The following is a 17,194-nucleotide window of genomic DNA, read 5'->3' as shown; positions in this document are numbered from 1 at the left end:
CATCAGCCCAGGAAGACTCTTACCCTCCATTTCCTGGAGTTTTCTCACAGGATTCTACACAACCCCAGTCACATTGGCTAGGATCTAGGTTGTGTTCCAACAGTCAACCATATAACATACCTTCCAAAATGAGGCACTTTTGAGTGAAAGGGGGCCTTATTAAGAATTAGGGCAAGTGAGGGGCGCCTGGGTGGCTCAGCAGGTTAAAGCCTCTGCCTTCAGCTCAGGTCATGATCCCAGGGTCCTGGGATCGAGCCCCGCATCGGGCTCTCCACTCTGGAGAGCCTGCTTTCTCCTCTCTCTCTGCCTGCCTCTCTGCCTACTTGTGATCTCTGTCTGTCAAATAAAAAAAAATAAATAAATAAAAATAAAAGAATTAGGGCAAGTGGATTTGCAATGATGTTGATGGAACTAGAGGGTATTATGCTAAGTGAAATAAGTCAATTATTAGAGAAAGTCAATTATCATAGGATCTCTCTGATATGAGGAATTTGAGAGGCAGGGTGGGGGGTTGTGGGGGGAAGGAGGGGGAAAATGAAACAAGATGAGATCTGGAGGGAGACAAACCATAAGAGATTCTTAATCTCATGAAACAAAATGAGGGTTGCTGGGGGGTGGGGGTTGGGATAGGGTGTCGGGGTTATGGACATTGGGGAGGGTATGTGCTATGGTGAGTGCTTTGAAATGTGTAAGCCTGAAGATTCACAGACCTGTACCCCTGGGGCAAATAATACATTATATGTTAATTAAAAAATAAAAAGCACAAAGTTCACACACACACACACACACACAAGAATTAGGGAAAACAGGGTACCTGAGTGGCTCAGTTGGTTAAGCGTCTGCCTTTGACTCAGGTCATGATCCCAGGGTTTGAGGATCTAACCCCACATCAGGCTTCCTGCTCAACGGGGAGTCTGCTTCTCCCTTTCTCCCTGCTCCTGCTCTCTCTCTCTCTAATAAATAAAATCTTAAAAATATACATTAGGGCAAGGGACCGTCAGGGGAATCATGCAGACTTGGCCCATAATCCTGTGAGGTCTTGGCCTGAACCTCGTAAGAGCTCTTTCCGAATGCCAAGAGGGCACCACCCGATTCGAGGGACAACACGGGCCAATTCTCACGATCTTTTCTACCCAAATCGATATCATTTGGGTATAAAGTCTTGTGAGAATTGACCAGAAACCTCTGGTGAACTCATTTCTGACAGCGGGGGCCCTCAGGCAAATCGCCTGGCCAGGCCGGTAATCCTGTGAGGTCTCGATGGGGTGGCCTCAGTGGGGCATGCATGTTTCTCCTGCTCTGAGGGTTTTTCCGCAGCTGCAAATGGTGCAGTTTCTTCTGGAGAGCAGGTGGAGTCTTGTGCTGTGGCTCAGGGGTACCCAATTTGGAGGGCTTGGGGGCCAGGCCTCGGGGGATGGAAGCCTGAAAACCTGACCTAGGGTTAGGGTTAGGGCCAAGGGGCATGGCAGGCCTGATCTACTGGTCCAGAGGCGAGCTCCCTGGGGCAGGGTGGGGGTGGGGTGGGGTGGGTTGAGGGCGTGGGTCAGGCTGAGTGACAGGCTGTGGGTTTGTGCCCAGGGGGCCGCTGAATATGGGGGTGGCCTCTGTGGGGCATGCAGGTTTCTCCCGCTCTGAGGTTTTTGTGCAGCTCCAAATTGCACAGTTTCTTCTGGGGAGCAAGCAGTGTCCTGTGGTGTGGCTCAGGTATCCCCAGTCTGGAGGGCACGGGGGCCAAGCCTCTGGGGATGGAAACATGAAAATCCAACCCAGGATTACAGTTAAGGCCTAGGGGCATGACCGGCCTGATCTGCTGGTACTGAGGCAAGCTCCCTGGGGGGCTGAGTTGAGGGCGGCAGTGCGTCTGAGTATCAGGCTGCAGGTTTGTGTCCAGGGAGGCCATCAGTGGTGGGGGTGGCCTAAGGGCGGCATACAAGTTTCTCCTGCTCTGAGGGTTTTGTACAGTTCCAAATAGCACTGTTTCCTTCTTGGTGGTAGTTGGAGTCCTGTGGTATGTCTCAGGTGTCTCCAATCTGGAGGCCTTGGGGGACTGGGCCTCTGGGGACAGAAGCCTGAAAACTCAACCTAGGGTGAGGGTAGTGCCTAGGGTCATGAGAGGCCCGATCTGCCAGCACTGAGGCAAGCTCTCCAGGGTGCTGAGTTGAGGGCAGGCATCTGGCTGAGAGTCAGGCTGTGGGTTTGTATCCAGTGGGGGCTACCAAGAGTGGGGGTGGCCTCAGGGGAGCATGCAGGTTTCCCCTACTCTGAGGGTTTTGCACAGGTCTGAATGGCAGTTTCCTTTGGGGGGGTAGATGGATTCTTGTGGTGTGGCTCAGGGGTCCCCAATCTGGAGGGCTTGGGGGTCAGGCCTCTGGGGATGGAAGTTTGAAAACCCAACCTAGGGTTAGGGTTAGGGCCTAAGGGCATGGCAGGTCCAGTCTGCTGGCACTGAGGCGTGCTCCCCGGGGTCTGAGTAGAGGGCACGGGACACGTTGAGTATCAGGCTGTGGGTTTGTTTCCAGGGGGCCGCCAAACGTTGGGATGAAATGTTGGGATGGCCTCGGGGGGGTATGCAGATTTCTCCCACTCTAAGGGTTTTGTGCAGCTCCAAATGGCGTGGTTTCCTTCTGGGGGGCCGTCAGAGTCCTGTGGTGTAGCTCACGGTGTGGAGGCCGAGAAAAATTAAGGCCATCCCACCTCAGGTTTAGCCTTAGCATAAGTACAGCCATCTTAGCTCCAGCAGCCATCTCAGACCCCTGTGCCCAAGGGCTGAACTTTCCCCCACCCTGCTTTAGTAAGCGCAACCCTGCTTTGGTTCCAGGAAGCCCCACCCTGCTTTAGTTCCAGAGACCCCCACCCTGCTTTAATAACAGGAAGCCACACCCTGCTTTGGTTACAGAGACCCCCACCCTGCTTTAATAACAGGAACCCCTATATACCCCTGCCTTAACTAAGCTCGGTGTCCAAGTCCCTACTCCGCTGCGTCGGGTATACTTAGGCCCAAGCTTAAGCCTGTTAAATAAACCCTCGTGTGATTGCATTGGTGTTGGCTCCTTGGTGGTCTCTCGGATGCGAAAACTTGGATACAAGGGAACCCAGTGAGTTCTTGGCCCAAATCTCACAAGACCTCCTTCCAAACCCCGACTGTATGCGGCCTGAATCACCAGACAATGTAGGCCAATTCTCACCAGCTTTCTACACAAATCGACATCGATTTGTCGATGAGAATTGGCTGGAATCCTCCAGCGAACTCACTTCAGATGGGGGTGGGGGGCAGGAGCCTTCAGGGGAATCGCACAGGCTTGGTCCATAATTATACCAGGTCTTGGCCCAAACCTTGAGAGAACTCATTCCAAACGCTGAGCACATAAGGCCCAAATTGCCGGACAACATGAACCAATTCTCACCGAACCAATTCTCACCAGCTTTCTACCCAAATTGATAGAAGGCTCGTGAGAATTAGCTGGAAACCTCCGACAAACTCGCTTCCAATGGCGGGGTCACTCAGGGGTATCGTGCAGGCTCCGGCCATAATCACGCCAGGCCTCTGCCCAAACCTCGGGGAACTCGTTCCAAACTCCGCAAGGCCTGAATTGCCAGAAAACACGGGGCAATTCTCAGGAGCTTTCTATCCAAATCGATATGTATTTGGGCAGAAAGTTGTGAGAACTGGCGGTCGTCCTATAGCAATTTGAGCCACAGGTTTGGAGCGCTTTGTTGCGAGGTTCAGGCCACGACCACAAGGGACCACTGGTGGGGCCCAGGCGGCTCCCCTGAGGGTCCCTGCCGTTTGAAGAGTTTGCCCGGGTGTCCAGCCTATTCTCAGGAGCCTTCTACCCGAAAGGATATCGTGAGAATTGGCCGACATTCTGAGGCGATTCCGACTGCGCACGCGCACTACTACTAAAGACAGTAGTTACGACGCAGTCCTTTCCTAGTTCGCGGGCGCACCAATTCTCACGAGATTTCCGCCTATTGATTTGTACAGAATGCTCGTGAGAATTGGCTGGAAACTCCTAGTGAACTTGCTTCCCACGGCCCTGGCTCTCAGGGTAGCCGCCTGGGCCCCGGCTATGGTCCTGCACAGTCACGGCCAAACCTTGCGAGAACGTGCTCCATGTGACTGCCATGATTTTCTGAAGGTCCCGCTTGTGATTCTTTAAGCATAGTGATTTTGGTCTATTTGACTTTCTAAACATTGCTAGGCATACCTGTCATGGTCTTCCAAATTATTGGTATCATAAACGACAAAAATTTTACAAATTTAACAGTTTAGTTGAGGCACTGATACCTGCCCACATATTCTAGAACATTTCTTCATTCCCCGTTACTACAAAAGCAAACAATATGTAGAATAAACAAACATTCACCCTGGAAATGGAGAAAACAAGCTTTATTATAATGATTTGAGATTTTGTGCATGGTAAAGATATACACACGAATCTTGTTTCTCCTAGGTTTTAAGACAGAATTAATTTAAAGTTTTATTGTAGACTAAAGCATCCAAAATACTGTGGTACGTATGCAGCTACGAACATACAAACACTTTGATGCACAGCGTTCATTCTTTTCTTTAAATAGGCAGTCAGCATTTCGATTCATAAAAGAACAAATGAGATTATATCAGTATCAATGCCAGAGAGTGCAAGACTTAGTGTTCTATACATAAAACGTATGCAACAGACCTAGAAAGATGGAATGTACAAAATTTAAAAAGAAAAAAAAAAAAGGAAGCAAAAACCCTTAATACTCATACATAGGACTGAAAGGCAATAGAATTGAGGATGATATAAAGAATTCTATTACAAGAATACACTCTGTTGATGACAGAACATTCCCATGTCATAAAGCAAAAGCATTGAGTTTAAGGCTGTGTTGCTTTCGAAAGTTAATGGACGTGCTGTACATTCATTGGGACAACATAGCCGATTTATTAATCTATTTTAGAATATGAATAGCTTTCATACATTCTCCACAAACAGACCACACAATCACTGCCACACAGTTCATCTTCAGAACGTTTTAAGATTAACATCATGATTTGTAGCTTACTGTCATTTAAAACAAAACAAAAAAAATCATTTATTTATACCAAACAAATCTTTAATGGGCACTTAGTTTTCTTTATGGCAATACTAGATTCCTAGTTATCAAAAATATTAAAATAATTGTAAAGTTTAAAACCCTGCAACATTGACAGAATGCAACAGTATTACGACGTTCAACTTTAAGCAAATTAGATGATGTTTGCAGCAAAGAGCTTCAATTTTATCCTACCTGGAAAGGTCCTCTTTTTAGATTATTAAACTAAAAATACTCCCCCCTCTTCAGAAGCTGGTGAATAGGGAGGATACTATAGAGTCCTAATGTACAAAAAGGTATTTCCTGTTTGAAGTAATCTGCACAGTACCTAATGTTTGTTTACTATTTCCTCCAATTCCTCAGTAGGTATTACACCAAAGCATTTACATGAATCCTTCCCTGGGAAGGCTCCAGAGACACTTGCTTCTGTACTACTATTCCAGTTAACTCCAAGTAAGGACATACCCTGTATATTTGGTAGTAGAAGCAAGTGCCTTCTAGTTGCATGACCTGTAGTATTTCTTTGTCTCGAATCTAGTCAAAGAGTAAATGAAAATAAGGAAACTCAGGGACTTGTTTTGTTACTGGAGACAAAAGTTTGATCGAAATACTAAGTACCATTAAATCGATGGTGAACAGTCATAAAGGCTTTTTATTCATGTGTTTCTGGATGGTCAAGTGACTACATCCCCAGAGTCCCGCAGGGGAGGTCTGTATCTGGCAGGAATGCATTGTCACTGACCTCTACATTCGAACTGGCAATCTTTTGCCGTTAAGTGCCCAGGGGACATTTGAATGGGTAATTTTTCAGTGCTACTTATCATGAATGTATGACAGGTTCTGTACACTTGACAAAGAGAAAGCAAACAATAACGATAGCTCAGGGAAAAAAGTCACTTATTTTAATATCCTTCTCAGTTTACCAGAAACCCTTTTCCATAGAATGTTGACAAAATTTCATTTAAATCTTGTCTATTCGTATCTTATCAGCAGCACTTCCCTCCACCCAATATGCTTACTAAGGAATGCAGTAAATGCTCCTATGTATCCAAATGTGAAATGTTATCTATACTTTAACATACACAATTACATATTTTGGGGGGGAAAAATCAGTGTTTCTTGGAGTGCCCATCACAAATGTTTTAGCAACAGATGGTGGAAAAGGTCTGAATCAAAGTATCTAGTCTTCCATTCCAGTTTGTGTCAATATTGACAGATTAAAAAAAACAATTAGTCTTGTATTCAATCTATTATTGAGATAGCCAACCTGTTCTGGTATGATGGTTGGTTAATTTCTAAATTCACAAATACAATTTCAATGCTGTGAAAACAAACAAACATCTTTTTTAAAGTAAACTAGTCTTAAGACCAACAACCTGTGACAGAATCTAAATAAGAAGCCATTTTTACTTGTGAAAATAAACCAAAATTAACTGAACCAATATAAAAAGTTTTAAACAGTCTAGGAGCTATCAGGAGTCTAGCTTATCTTGAATGCAGAATATTAGTAAGTGGCAAAAGGAAATTCCTCCCTAGAGTGGAAGCTCCAAATGGGCAGGGATTTCTGTTGGTTTCATCCATGTCTATTTCCCCAGTGCCCAGAAGGGTGCCCAGCACCTAGGAAGCACTCAGTAAATACAAAATGCTTTGTTTCAATTCAGACTTAGTTTGCTGATGTTAGGAAACAGTATCTTAGTTTAATATTCTAAAAACGTTATTGAATTTTATAATTTTGTCATAGCCTCAAATATTTTGAAAGCTCTAACTAAAAAAAAAAAAAAAAAGTAAACCTAAATATAAATCTTCCTGAAAAATTTTCTTTCAGAGGTTGATTTGGGCATAATAAATTTGATAGACAACTGGAAGTAGCTAGTTTTCCCTTCTAACTTTAAAAAGTCCTATATAAGAGAAAGACTGAATTATAAATTAATAAGCAATAAACATAACGTCATTATACATATGGGAAATGTTTTCTTATAGTACAGTTCTAAGGTGCTTTCAGTGAAAAAGATCCCAAAGTCATTTCAAAAATGCGAAACATGACATCCTATTTGGTAGAACTGAGTAGAAAATTAAACAGTGGAAACAGACCACATCTTATGTTACAGTATCAGTGACAGATTAACAACTGACTAAATTCTTCACATCTCTCCAAACGCATGTATACTTAAATGTAACTCAATTCAACGTTTCTTTTTCTTTTGACCAGTTTTTGTTTTGTTCTGTTTTTGAAAGCACAGAAGGCTGTTTTCTGGCTATAAAAGTTAGCCTGTATCATCATTACTGGAAAATGGTGAAAGTTAAACCTGTTTTCAGGCTTACTCTATGAGGACGGCTTTAAATTGTGCAGTAAAGGAATGTGCTGGACAATGCTTCTGTCTTTCAGAGTGCTGCCTATTTCAATACACCAAAGATTCAGCCATATATATATATGTGTGTGTATGTATGTATGTATATATATATATATATATGTGTGTGTGTGTGTGTGTATATATATATATATATATGATACATTCTATCTTACCCTAATCATGTATACATAGTCCTTTAATGCCTCTACTATTCATTAGACAATGATAAATAACCATAACATGCCCTTACCTGTAATGCTCTTGGGATAACACAACTTTGGTAACACTTGCTTTCTAAGGGGAAACCATTAATCATTCACATGCCTTTGGTTGACACCATCAGTCCTCCAAAGGGCTACTTATGGCTCTCTGTCCTAGGATACTGGTGTCCTACTACATGTGCTGACATTTTGCAGGAGGTAAAGCTTTCGCTTTCAGGAAGTGGAAGAGGAGAGACACGTGAGAACATTGGCACATAAAACGTGGCTAATTTTTTCTTGATTACATTCTAGTGCATTAGTCTGGAGTTGAGGGGGCTGTTTGTTTACTAAAAGGTAGCATTTGCTATTGTAATATGCTTTTCAAAGCACTGGGAATTTCAGGTTTCCCTGAAAATGGACTTTGTTTTTTGATACAGGGTGAGTGGGAGAAAAAGGGGGAAAGAACACACAAAAAGGATCTTGGCTCTAACCCAAAAAGGATGGGAAACTTGCAGTGGTTTTCAAGTGCTACACTCAAGAGGACTGCCTAATCACAGTTGGGAGGATTCTGCAAGACAGTCTTGTTTTTTTCCTAATGTATGTGTAATTACCGATAACCCAAAAAATGTCACATGAGTAATACCTAAGGTAAAAGTGAAGTTAGAAGATCCCCCGGGTCTTGTAACTGAAGTTAAGTAAAGTATGTAACCACAACAGATTTTGTTTTCATTTTGTTTTGTTTTTGGAAGCTCTGCACAAAAGCTACCATTCACAGGATTAACGAATACCTTTAAATAGTCTAGTTTTGTTTTGTGTTTTAGTGTCTGTTCTATTTGCAAAATCAGTTCAACTACATAAATCCCTGTCCAATAAGCCATAGTTCACAGGTGTAAAACTTTGCAAGTTTCCATAGATTCAGTAGAAGGGATTTCTTTTCTTTAAACCCTAAAAGGTGAATTACAGAAATCAGATATGCAGTTTTTAAGGAAATAGTTACATTCAGAAATAACCTTGAAAAGTTCACCAATGATTCCTTCCTAGCATGGAAAGTCTAGTGTAATCTGGTCCCGCGTCGAGAAATCCATTCCAGTTTATAGTGCAAGACCTTTGTAAGGGGCTGTCCGGCTGCCCGTCATTACTGTAAGTACCGGTACACCTTGAAACAGTGGTTTCCAGAGTCTGCAACCACGACATGGCCATCTGAAGTCAGGGCCAGGCCTTGGGGGCCATAGAGTGGGTCAGCAGATGTGTTAATATAGGACAAAAATGATCCGCTTCCATCAAAAACCTGTAAAAAAATAAAAAGTCAGAGTGCTATAGAAGTTATAGTAATATGATGAAATAGAGGAATTAGAAAACCCTTGATGCTAATCTTTCCAGTATAAAAGCATGTGTGTTAAGGGGCATGTCAGTTAGGCAACCAAATCTTGGTTTTGGCTCAGGTGGTGATCTCAGGGTCATGAGATCCAGCCCCGGGTGGAGCTCCGCACACAGCACAGGTGCTTAAGACTTTCTCTTCCTCTGCCCCTCCCTCACTCTCCAAAATAAATAAAAATAAATCTTTAGAAAAACTATGCACATAAGCCCACAGATTTGTTTAGGTCACTATCACATATCCACTCTTTCTCTCTACTTAACCTTGCTTTTTCTCCTCTAATTCTCTACGCCCCAGAGTCACTGACAAGGAGGATGCCACTGGCCAACAGATTTCACTTACATTCTTACAGTGGTCAGTCTGAGGGGAGTAGCCTTCGATAGTACCTGAAAATGAATGACCCTTGTTTCTTTCTCTTAGCTTTCACTTTCCCTCCTTCCAGCCTCACATCCCTTTTTTATTCCCAATCATAACAGAAAAACCAGCAATAGAAGTATGGTTGTCATAGTATACCATGAGAAGATCATTTTTTTTTCCTTTTCAGAAAAGAGGAGTTTTAAGAAGTCAATGGTTTACTATGTACATTTGTGAGGTTGTTTTTTTTTTTTAAGATTTTATTTTTAAGTAATCTCTACACCCAACATAGAGCTTGAACTCACAACCCCAAGATCAAGAGTCACATGCTCTAACAACTGAGCCAGGGGGACATCCCACAACATGTCCATTTGTTTTGCTTTGTTTAGTTTTAGGGGGAGAGAGGCAGAAAGAGAGGGAGAGAATCTTAAGCAGGCTCCATGCCCAGTGCGGAGCTCCATATGGGGCTCGATCTCACAACCCTGAGATAATGAGTGGAGCCGAAATCAAGCGTCAAAAGCTCAACCGACTGAGCCACCCAGGCGCCCCATGTATATCTGGATATGAAGTAGTCTTCTTTTGGTCTGTAAGCTTCTGCCATGATGAAATAAAAGGAACCCTTCTCTTTCGTAAGGCCCAGGCTTGTTTCTTTTGATCATTCTGTTAGGCCCATAGGTGTTTTAAAAGGCAGTATGATGAGGCAGGTGCTTATGAGGGCCACAATCCAAACAGTTTACCATCTGTGGTCTTATACTGAACTGCTTTGTGAACTTAGTTCCCTGTCTGGCTTCTGGCTTTCCATCACATAGAGAATGCCTCTTTCAAATGTAGATGTCAGCTGGCATAATTAAGCAAGGTAAATATAACAGAAATAAAAACATTAAGAGTTTCATTTATAGCCTCAATCTTTCTTCTTCCTTCTTTTTTAAGATTTTTTTTTTTTTAAAGTAATCTCTACACCTAATGCGGGGCTTGAACTCACAACCCCGAGATCAAGAGTTGCATGCTCTAGTGGCTGAATCAGCCAGGTGCCCCTCAATCCTTTTTCTGGGAGGTAAATACCTGTATCAGATTCAAACTGCTGACTACTGCTGTCTTCACAAAGACATCTGGATGCTATTAGATTTAACCAGTGCATTCTGAGGTCCTAGGAGCTCTGCACAGGGCCACATTAGCAAGGATAAATAGGCCCGTCTGCAGATGCTATGTTTCGATTCATGGAGGTGTTTACACAGAGAAATGGGGGGAAAGAATAATCTTTCTTTAGTCTGAGGATTCAAAATCTTTGTTCTTAATTTTTTTTTTTAAAGATTTTATTTATTTATTTGACAGAGAGATGACAATTAGGCAGAGAGGCAGGCAGAGAAAGAGGAAGGGAAGCAGGCTCCCTGCCGAGCAGAGAGCCTGATGCGGGGCTCGATCCCAGGACCCTGAGATCATGACCTGAGCCGAAGGCAGAGGCCTAACCCACTGAGCCACCCAGGCACCCCTGTTCTTAATTTTTAAAAAAAACATACATTTTTTTGTCTAGCAAAGACTACAGACCCCGTAGTCTGGTGCCCTGTTTTTGTTAACTTTTAATTTTGAAAAAATTATAGATTCACAGGACACAGGAATCTGCACTGATAGTACAGAGAAATCCTGTGTACCTTTCACCTGGTTTAGAACACTCCAGTAAAACCATTTGAGTCTGGAGATTTCTTCTTGGGGAGTTTTAAAATTGTGAAATAAATGTCCTTAGTAGTTTTTGGGGTATTCAAAGTATTTTATATTGGGTGAGTTGTGGGATTTGTACTTTTTGAGGAATTTAAATTGTCAAATTTATGCCTGTAGAGTTGTTCACAGAATTTCTGTATGGCTGCAGAGTCTGTAATGGTATTAGTGTTCTGTGTCTTTTCCTTTATTAATCTTGCCAGAGGTTTTCAATTTTATTGATCTTTTCAGTGAACCAACTTTCTGTTTCACTGATTTTCCGTATTGTCTGCCTTGCATTTCATTGATTTCTGATCCTATCTTCCCCATTTCCTTCCCTCTGCTTGCGTTTAGCTTGTTTTGCTCCTTGCTTTCCAGCTTCTTGAGGTAGGAGCTCAGAATATTGATTTCTGACTTTCTAAGGTAAGCATTTAGTGCTATTAATTTCCCTCACATGTAGAATGGTGGTTACCAGAGCTGAGGAGTGAGGGAAATGGGGAGAAACTGATCAAAGGGTATAAATTTCCAGTTAGAAGATGATTACGTTCTGGGGATCAATGCACAGTGGGGGAATTGTAGTTAATAAAACTGTACCAGGTACTTGAAAGTTGCTGAGAGAGGAGATCTTTACGTTGTCACCACAAAAAAGAAATGCTAACAATGGGATGGTGATGGAGGTGTTAACTAAAGCTATAGTGGTAATCGTTTTGCGATACATATCAAATCAACATGTTGTACACCTTTAATTTACACAGTGTTGTATGTCAATTATATCTCAATAAAGCTGGGGAAAAAAATCTCCCTCTCAGGACTGTCCTAGCTGCACTCCACAAACTTCGATACGCTGTTATCTGCGTTTTCCTTCAGTTCGATGTATTTTTAAGTTTTTCCTTGAGACTTCCCCTTCGATTCAGGTTATTCAGCAGAATAATGTTTTTAAATGATTAAAACAAAATACATGGGGTTATAAAGGAAAACCATGATATTAAAATATAGTTATCAAAATTTTACAAAATGGCAATATAGTAATATGTGTACTTTCTTAACACAATAAGGTAACAAGAAATAGTGATGGGTCTAATATTGACTATTTTCAAAGAGTGATGAGCACAAATGGTAATTTGAGATCTTGCAACTGTAATATGGAAATTTCTGTGATTCCTCGTGGTGACAAAGTTATAGGTATTACTAAAACTCCCGTGACTGTTGCCTGTATTCATTGTTAAAGAAAATGATAGTTTTTAGTTAGAAGCTAGTAGAAATAGTAATATAATATTTTGGTTCAATGGACCTCTTGAGTTCTATCCACTACACACTTTGTGGGGGGGTCCATGGGATTCAGGTTAAAAATGCCCAATTCCAAGGGTTTCACTCTGGTAACCTGTCGATGTTTTTTCTACTCTACTTTCCTTAGTTCAGCACTTCCGGTGAGATCACCTGTGGTCTATGGAGAACCTAACCCATGAGGAATGGAACACATTCCGGCTGGGAGAGAGCCAATTCTTCACTTTCAACAAGTAACGATCCCTCTCCACAGATACATTAGCATTTCCAGTTACCTGGATCCTGCTGTTTCCCCAGTCCGCCACAATGATGTTTCCATTGGAATCCACGGCTACACCTGTTGGAGCATTAAACTGCCCATTTCCTTCTCCATTTGAGCCGAACTTCAACATGAATTCTCCCTCCTGATTAAACACCTGAATGAGATATTTTTAAATGGTTTTATTTTAAATTGAGAACAGCTGAGCCGACATTATGAGTTATAAAAAATACGTATCGAGCAGGTTTTTTATAACAAGCCCTATGATTTAAGACATTCTTAAAAAAAAATCTACAAAGTAGACCCCCACATCATTTATGCTTCCCCAATTTGCTATATAAATTTGATTTATTATTTGTTAAATCACTTATTTCTCACTTAACATCTGGTTTTTGAATACTTATATGAAAAACGCTTTTGTTATAAACTATAAAATATATACAAGTATAGGGTAGGATGAGAAAGTGGAGCTGTAATTTTCAACCATATAATTCTTTCTGCCTTTAATTAAATAGCTAGTCTCAAGGACAGGCATCGTGTTTCTAAAGGATGGATGATCAACACTGGATCAGGACCTAGGAGTTTTCGTTAGGCCGGATGCTCAGATTTTATTACCATTTTGGAAAGTCGATGTGAGAGAAGAGTAGGCTGGACTTCACACCTATACCAGGGGAAATGTACAGGTGTGCACATGCGCGTGTGTCTGTGCTTAATGGCAAAGGTGAGGAATCAAAAGAAAGGCTTTTAACATATTTTTTCAAAATATATACTCAGCTAAAATAAAGAGTTTATATGACCATAAGGCTTTGCTGGATGGAGTATACCGAGGGGAGGCGGGTTGACAGAAGTGGGCAAAAAACAGAATTCTTTGGCAAATTCTCTAATATCTGATATGGAAAAGCAATGGGTTGTTGTGGTTAATTAAATATTCTTATTAATGGAGTGTTACTGTATATGTACCAAATACAGATTATTGATTTGGAGAGAACTAAATTTTTAATATGTGTTTAAATATAAGATAGAGCAAGCACAATTTGTATCTTGATGATTCAGACGATAGTTAATGGTTGTGAAATATCTCTAGGACATTATTTTAAGCTTCCATTGTCATCTAGCTTACATGCGTAAAAATACTCATTAACAAATGAAAAAGTATTACATGCAAAGCACCATGGAGAGTAACGGTTCCTAAAATGTGGTGAGGGATTTCACTACACCTGAGTGCAGATCTAATTGGAAAATGATCTCAGGGTCTTTTACAGATTCTCCTGTTGCCACCTCTGTGATCATGAAAGATGAAAACGACTCTTCCTTTTAGTTATATGTACTGGGAAAGTGAAGTGAGACACTTCATCTCTAAAGGCTAAAACTTTAAGATGAGAAATTAAATCTCATCTTAAATTTAAATTAAATTTAAATTTAAGATGAGAAAGAAGCATGACTGCTTCTTGAATTACCTAACTTGCCAAGTAAGCAAGCCACCTCTTTGGTTCTTTGCAAAGAATAAGACAAGAACCAGCTTTTACTAAGATGTTATAGCTTAAAAATCTTTCCTGACTACTTTTATCTCATTTCACACAAAACATTCTTGTTTTAAAGACCAGTGAGAGTGTTTGCTGGTGAGGACACAATCTATTATTCTCTCGTCTTTCCCTTATTAAGTCCTACCAATAATCTTTTCGTTTGTTTGTACCGATCTCTCTGAGTAAGTATGTTTTCCTTGGCATGATCCAAATGGCTCAAACACTTCTGCTCTATTTTGAAATGACGGAGAATGACAAATTGAGTCTTACTTGTTTTCCAATGAAAAGAGAACGCATGCTGAAGGTAGCTAAAGAACTAGACCATTTGTCAGCCCTGACCTATAGGCACAGTTTTCACACTGACCACCAGAGAAGTGCCTGGAATCCAGAACCTCTTCTAACTGCCACGTGTTACATGGGAAACGAAAGCCCAACTATTCCATAAAAGCTACATGGCAACGGCTATCAAAGAGAAGAGAAAAAACAAAATAGACTGGTTTTCTTAAATGCGATGAAAACTGAATTTAAATTACTAAAATAGTCTACCTCTATTGTACTGAAAACTTGAAGTATTATCAGAATCTTAGGAATTATAAATTTCTCATAGTTTATTTTTCCCGCCTAAGACATCAATTAATTGCTTATAAATTATTCAGATGAAAACATATTAAGAGGCAGATGTGTGAGCTGAAATAGTTTTCACAGCAGTGATATAATGGCAAGTTTTTTGATAACTTTCATAATCTTTTCCTGATTTCAAAATTCCATTCACCTTAAATACCACCTCTGCTTGGAAGTCTTCCCTGATAAGTCTTAGTCACAGAAATCTGCTCTTTGTTTTCTTCTGGATACTTAGAGAACTTTATATGTACCTCTTTTAAAGAAATCGCTTATTGCTACCTGCCTTGCATGTTGATTACTTACATCTGTTTTATTTCCTTCTACATTGTCAGCCAGGGCTGGTAAATAGGAGTCCTCCCACATACCAATGCCAGTTGGTTCATAGAGGCTGCCTGGAGCACTGGGACGGAAAGGCTCTGAGGCCACAGTTGCGCTTAGTAGAAAAGAGCAACTTGATTAATAGGACTGTCTTCGGCGGGGGGGTGGGCAGCATCTATGCCAGGCGTTTGCTGGCCTTTGCTCATCTACACCAGTCATCTTCTGCTTAAATGCCCACTAGTTAATGATTCCTCTACAAAGAGAGGGAAGGCTGGAAGCATGACTCCTCTCGTTACTCTTCTCACACAGGACTGTTACAGCCCTCTGGGAGGCCAGCCTAGAGCCCAGTCCCTACGGCCCCTTTGAGGTCTCCCTCCTCCCCACTACTTTTCTCACAGTCCTCTTCCTTTTACCGAGAGGTCCTGCAGAGAGAGAGACTGAGGGTGGTGGGGGGAGTGTGGACAGAGGTCTACCACTGCGGCAGCAACTCGGGAGAGACAACACACAGGAGGCAGCCTGAGAAGTAAGCAATGGTGGGGGTCCCTTCTCCTCCTCCAGCCCCATCACCACAGCCCACCCGGCTCTAGTTTTTACACAAGGACTTGGTACCCACCCCAAAAAGCTCAAAACCTTTCCATTTTACTCAGGTTAAAGATGCCTTCGGGGCAAACTGGGGAACTGGAGCAGTGAAGGACTCAGGAGATGGGTGTTGAAATCTCATCCCTACATAGCTATTCATTCCAGTTATCAACAAGAACAAACTATTTTTCACTTCGGTTGCCCAATGGTTGTCTCTAAATGCAAACTTCAGTCACTGGCCTGTATCACCTCTGCTGTTTCCTTATTATCCTTCCTTTAAAAATGCCTCACTTTAGGGGTGCCTGGGTAGCTAGGCTGCTTAAGCGTTTGCCTTCGGCTCAGGTCATGATCTCAGGGTCCTGGGATCGACTCCCACAATGAGCTCCCTGCTCAGCGGGGAGCCTGTTTCTCCCTCGATCTGTCGCTCCCCCTGCTTATGCTCGTGTGCGTGCTCTCTCTCTCCCTGACAAATAAATAAATAAAAGCTTTAAAAAAAAAAAAAAAGCCTCACTTAAAAAAAATGTAAATGAATTTACTTACAAGGAAAACTTCCTATCATTCCTGTAAGAGTAAACCAGTACCACTTGATGTAAACAGAAGGTAACCCTAAAAATAAACATTTAACTCTCCAAATAAAAATGCCTGCCAGTGCATGGTCCGTGCCACCTGGCGTCCCTTCAGGGGAACATGCACCACACCTTGAGAATCGTGGTCTAGAATGTGACAAAACATTTCCTCATTTCAGTAAAATGACAAATCTGTTCTCATTCATTTTTATAGGTCCTGATTGGATCATAACAAACATCAAATTTTTCCTCCCCCCTCCATACCTAGTAAGGAAGATGTACCACACTGTTCCAGGGAGCTGAATGGGCATTGTATTCTGGGGAACACCCACACTGTGTGAGGGCATTCTAAGTATGATACAGCTGTAGGAATGTATACTAGGGCTATTTCCCTCCCCAACTCTGGTTGTAGCAGAATTCTAATATCTAATTTTGTTTGAAAGGCATTATGGTGCAGATAATTAAAAAAATGATCTAGTTTTAATTATCGAATAGCCACAAAATATGAAGCTTCAGAAAGTTCTGCCTAAGTCCAAGCAACTGCTTTTTCAAACTTCATTCTGTAGTCATGACCATTTATGCCTGTTTCAAATTAAGAAACTCACCAACCACCCTATTTTGTTCAATTTTCTGACTCTCCGAAGTCTGGATGTCCAAATTAAAACCTGCACCTCAGGGAGAAGCAAAATCTACTCTTTGAGGTTAACTCTTTTAGTTCCTGTGCATATATATCATTATTATATTATTTTCTCTGATTGATTTCCCAATAAAAGCAGTTAAAAGATAACAATAATTGATGTGCTGATAGTACCTTGACAGAATGATTATGGAAATCCGTAACAATAATCTCATTATTGCTATTTACAGCGGCAAAATGGGGACCTGCAATAAAGGTGAAAAAAATAAGTGACAACTATAACGATAAAAATTATTATAGCAACACAGCAGTGACACAATTTAACCTATTTGATACTTAAGAAAGAACAAAGAATC

The 17,194-nt window shown here is 41.6% G+C and overlaps 1 protein-coding gene across 1 annotated transcript in view; it reads right to left on the bottom strand.

Moving 5' to 3' along the window:
- Positions 1–7,282: 7,282 nt before the first annotated feature.
- The window catches only part of TRIM2 (tripartite motif containing 2), a 49,445-nt gene continuing 39,533 nt past the window's right edge, over positions 7,283–17,194 (bottom strand). The window contains exons 9-11 of the mRNA XM_080796797.1: positions 17,013–17,083; positions 12,611–12,751; positions 7,283–8,918 (exon numbers count right to left, since the gene is read on the bottom strand). Coding sequence (XP_080652923.1) covers positions 8,766–8,918; positions 12,611–12,751; positions 17,013–17,083 — 365 coding nt within the window. The 3' untranslated portion in view covers positions 7,283–8,765. The remainder of the gene's footprint in view (positions 8,919–12,610; positions 12,752–17,012; positions 17,084–17,194) is intronic.

This window comes from Martes martes (genome assembly GCF_963455335.1).
Source record: "Martes martes genome assembly, chromosome: 2".
NCBI classification, from domain to species: domain Eukaryota; kingdom Metazoa; phylum Chordata; class Mammalia; order Carnivora; family Mustelidae; genus Martes; species Martes martes.
This window is presented reverse-complemented; position numbering and strand designations above follow the sequence as displayed.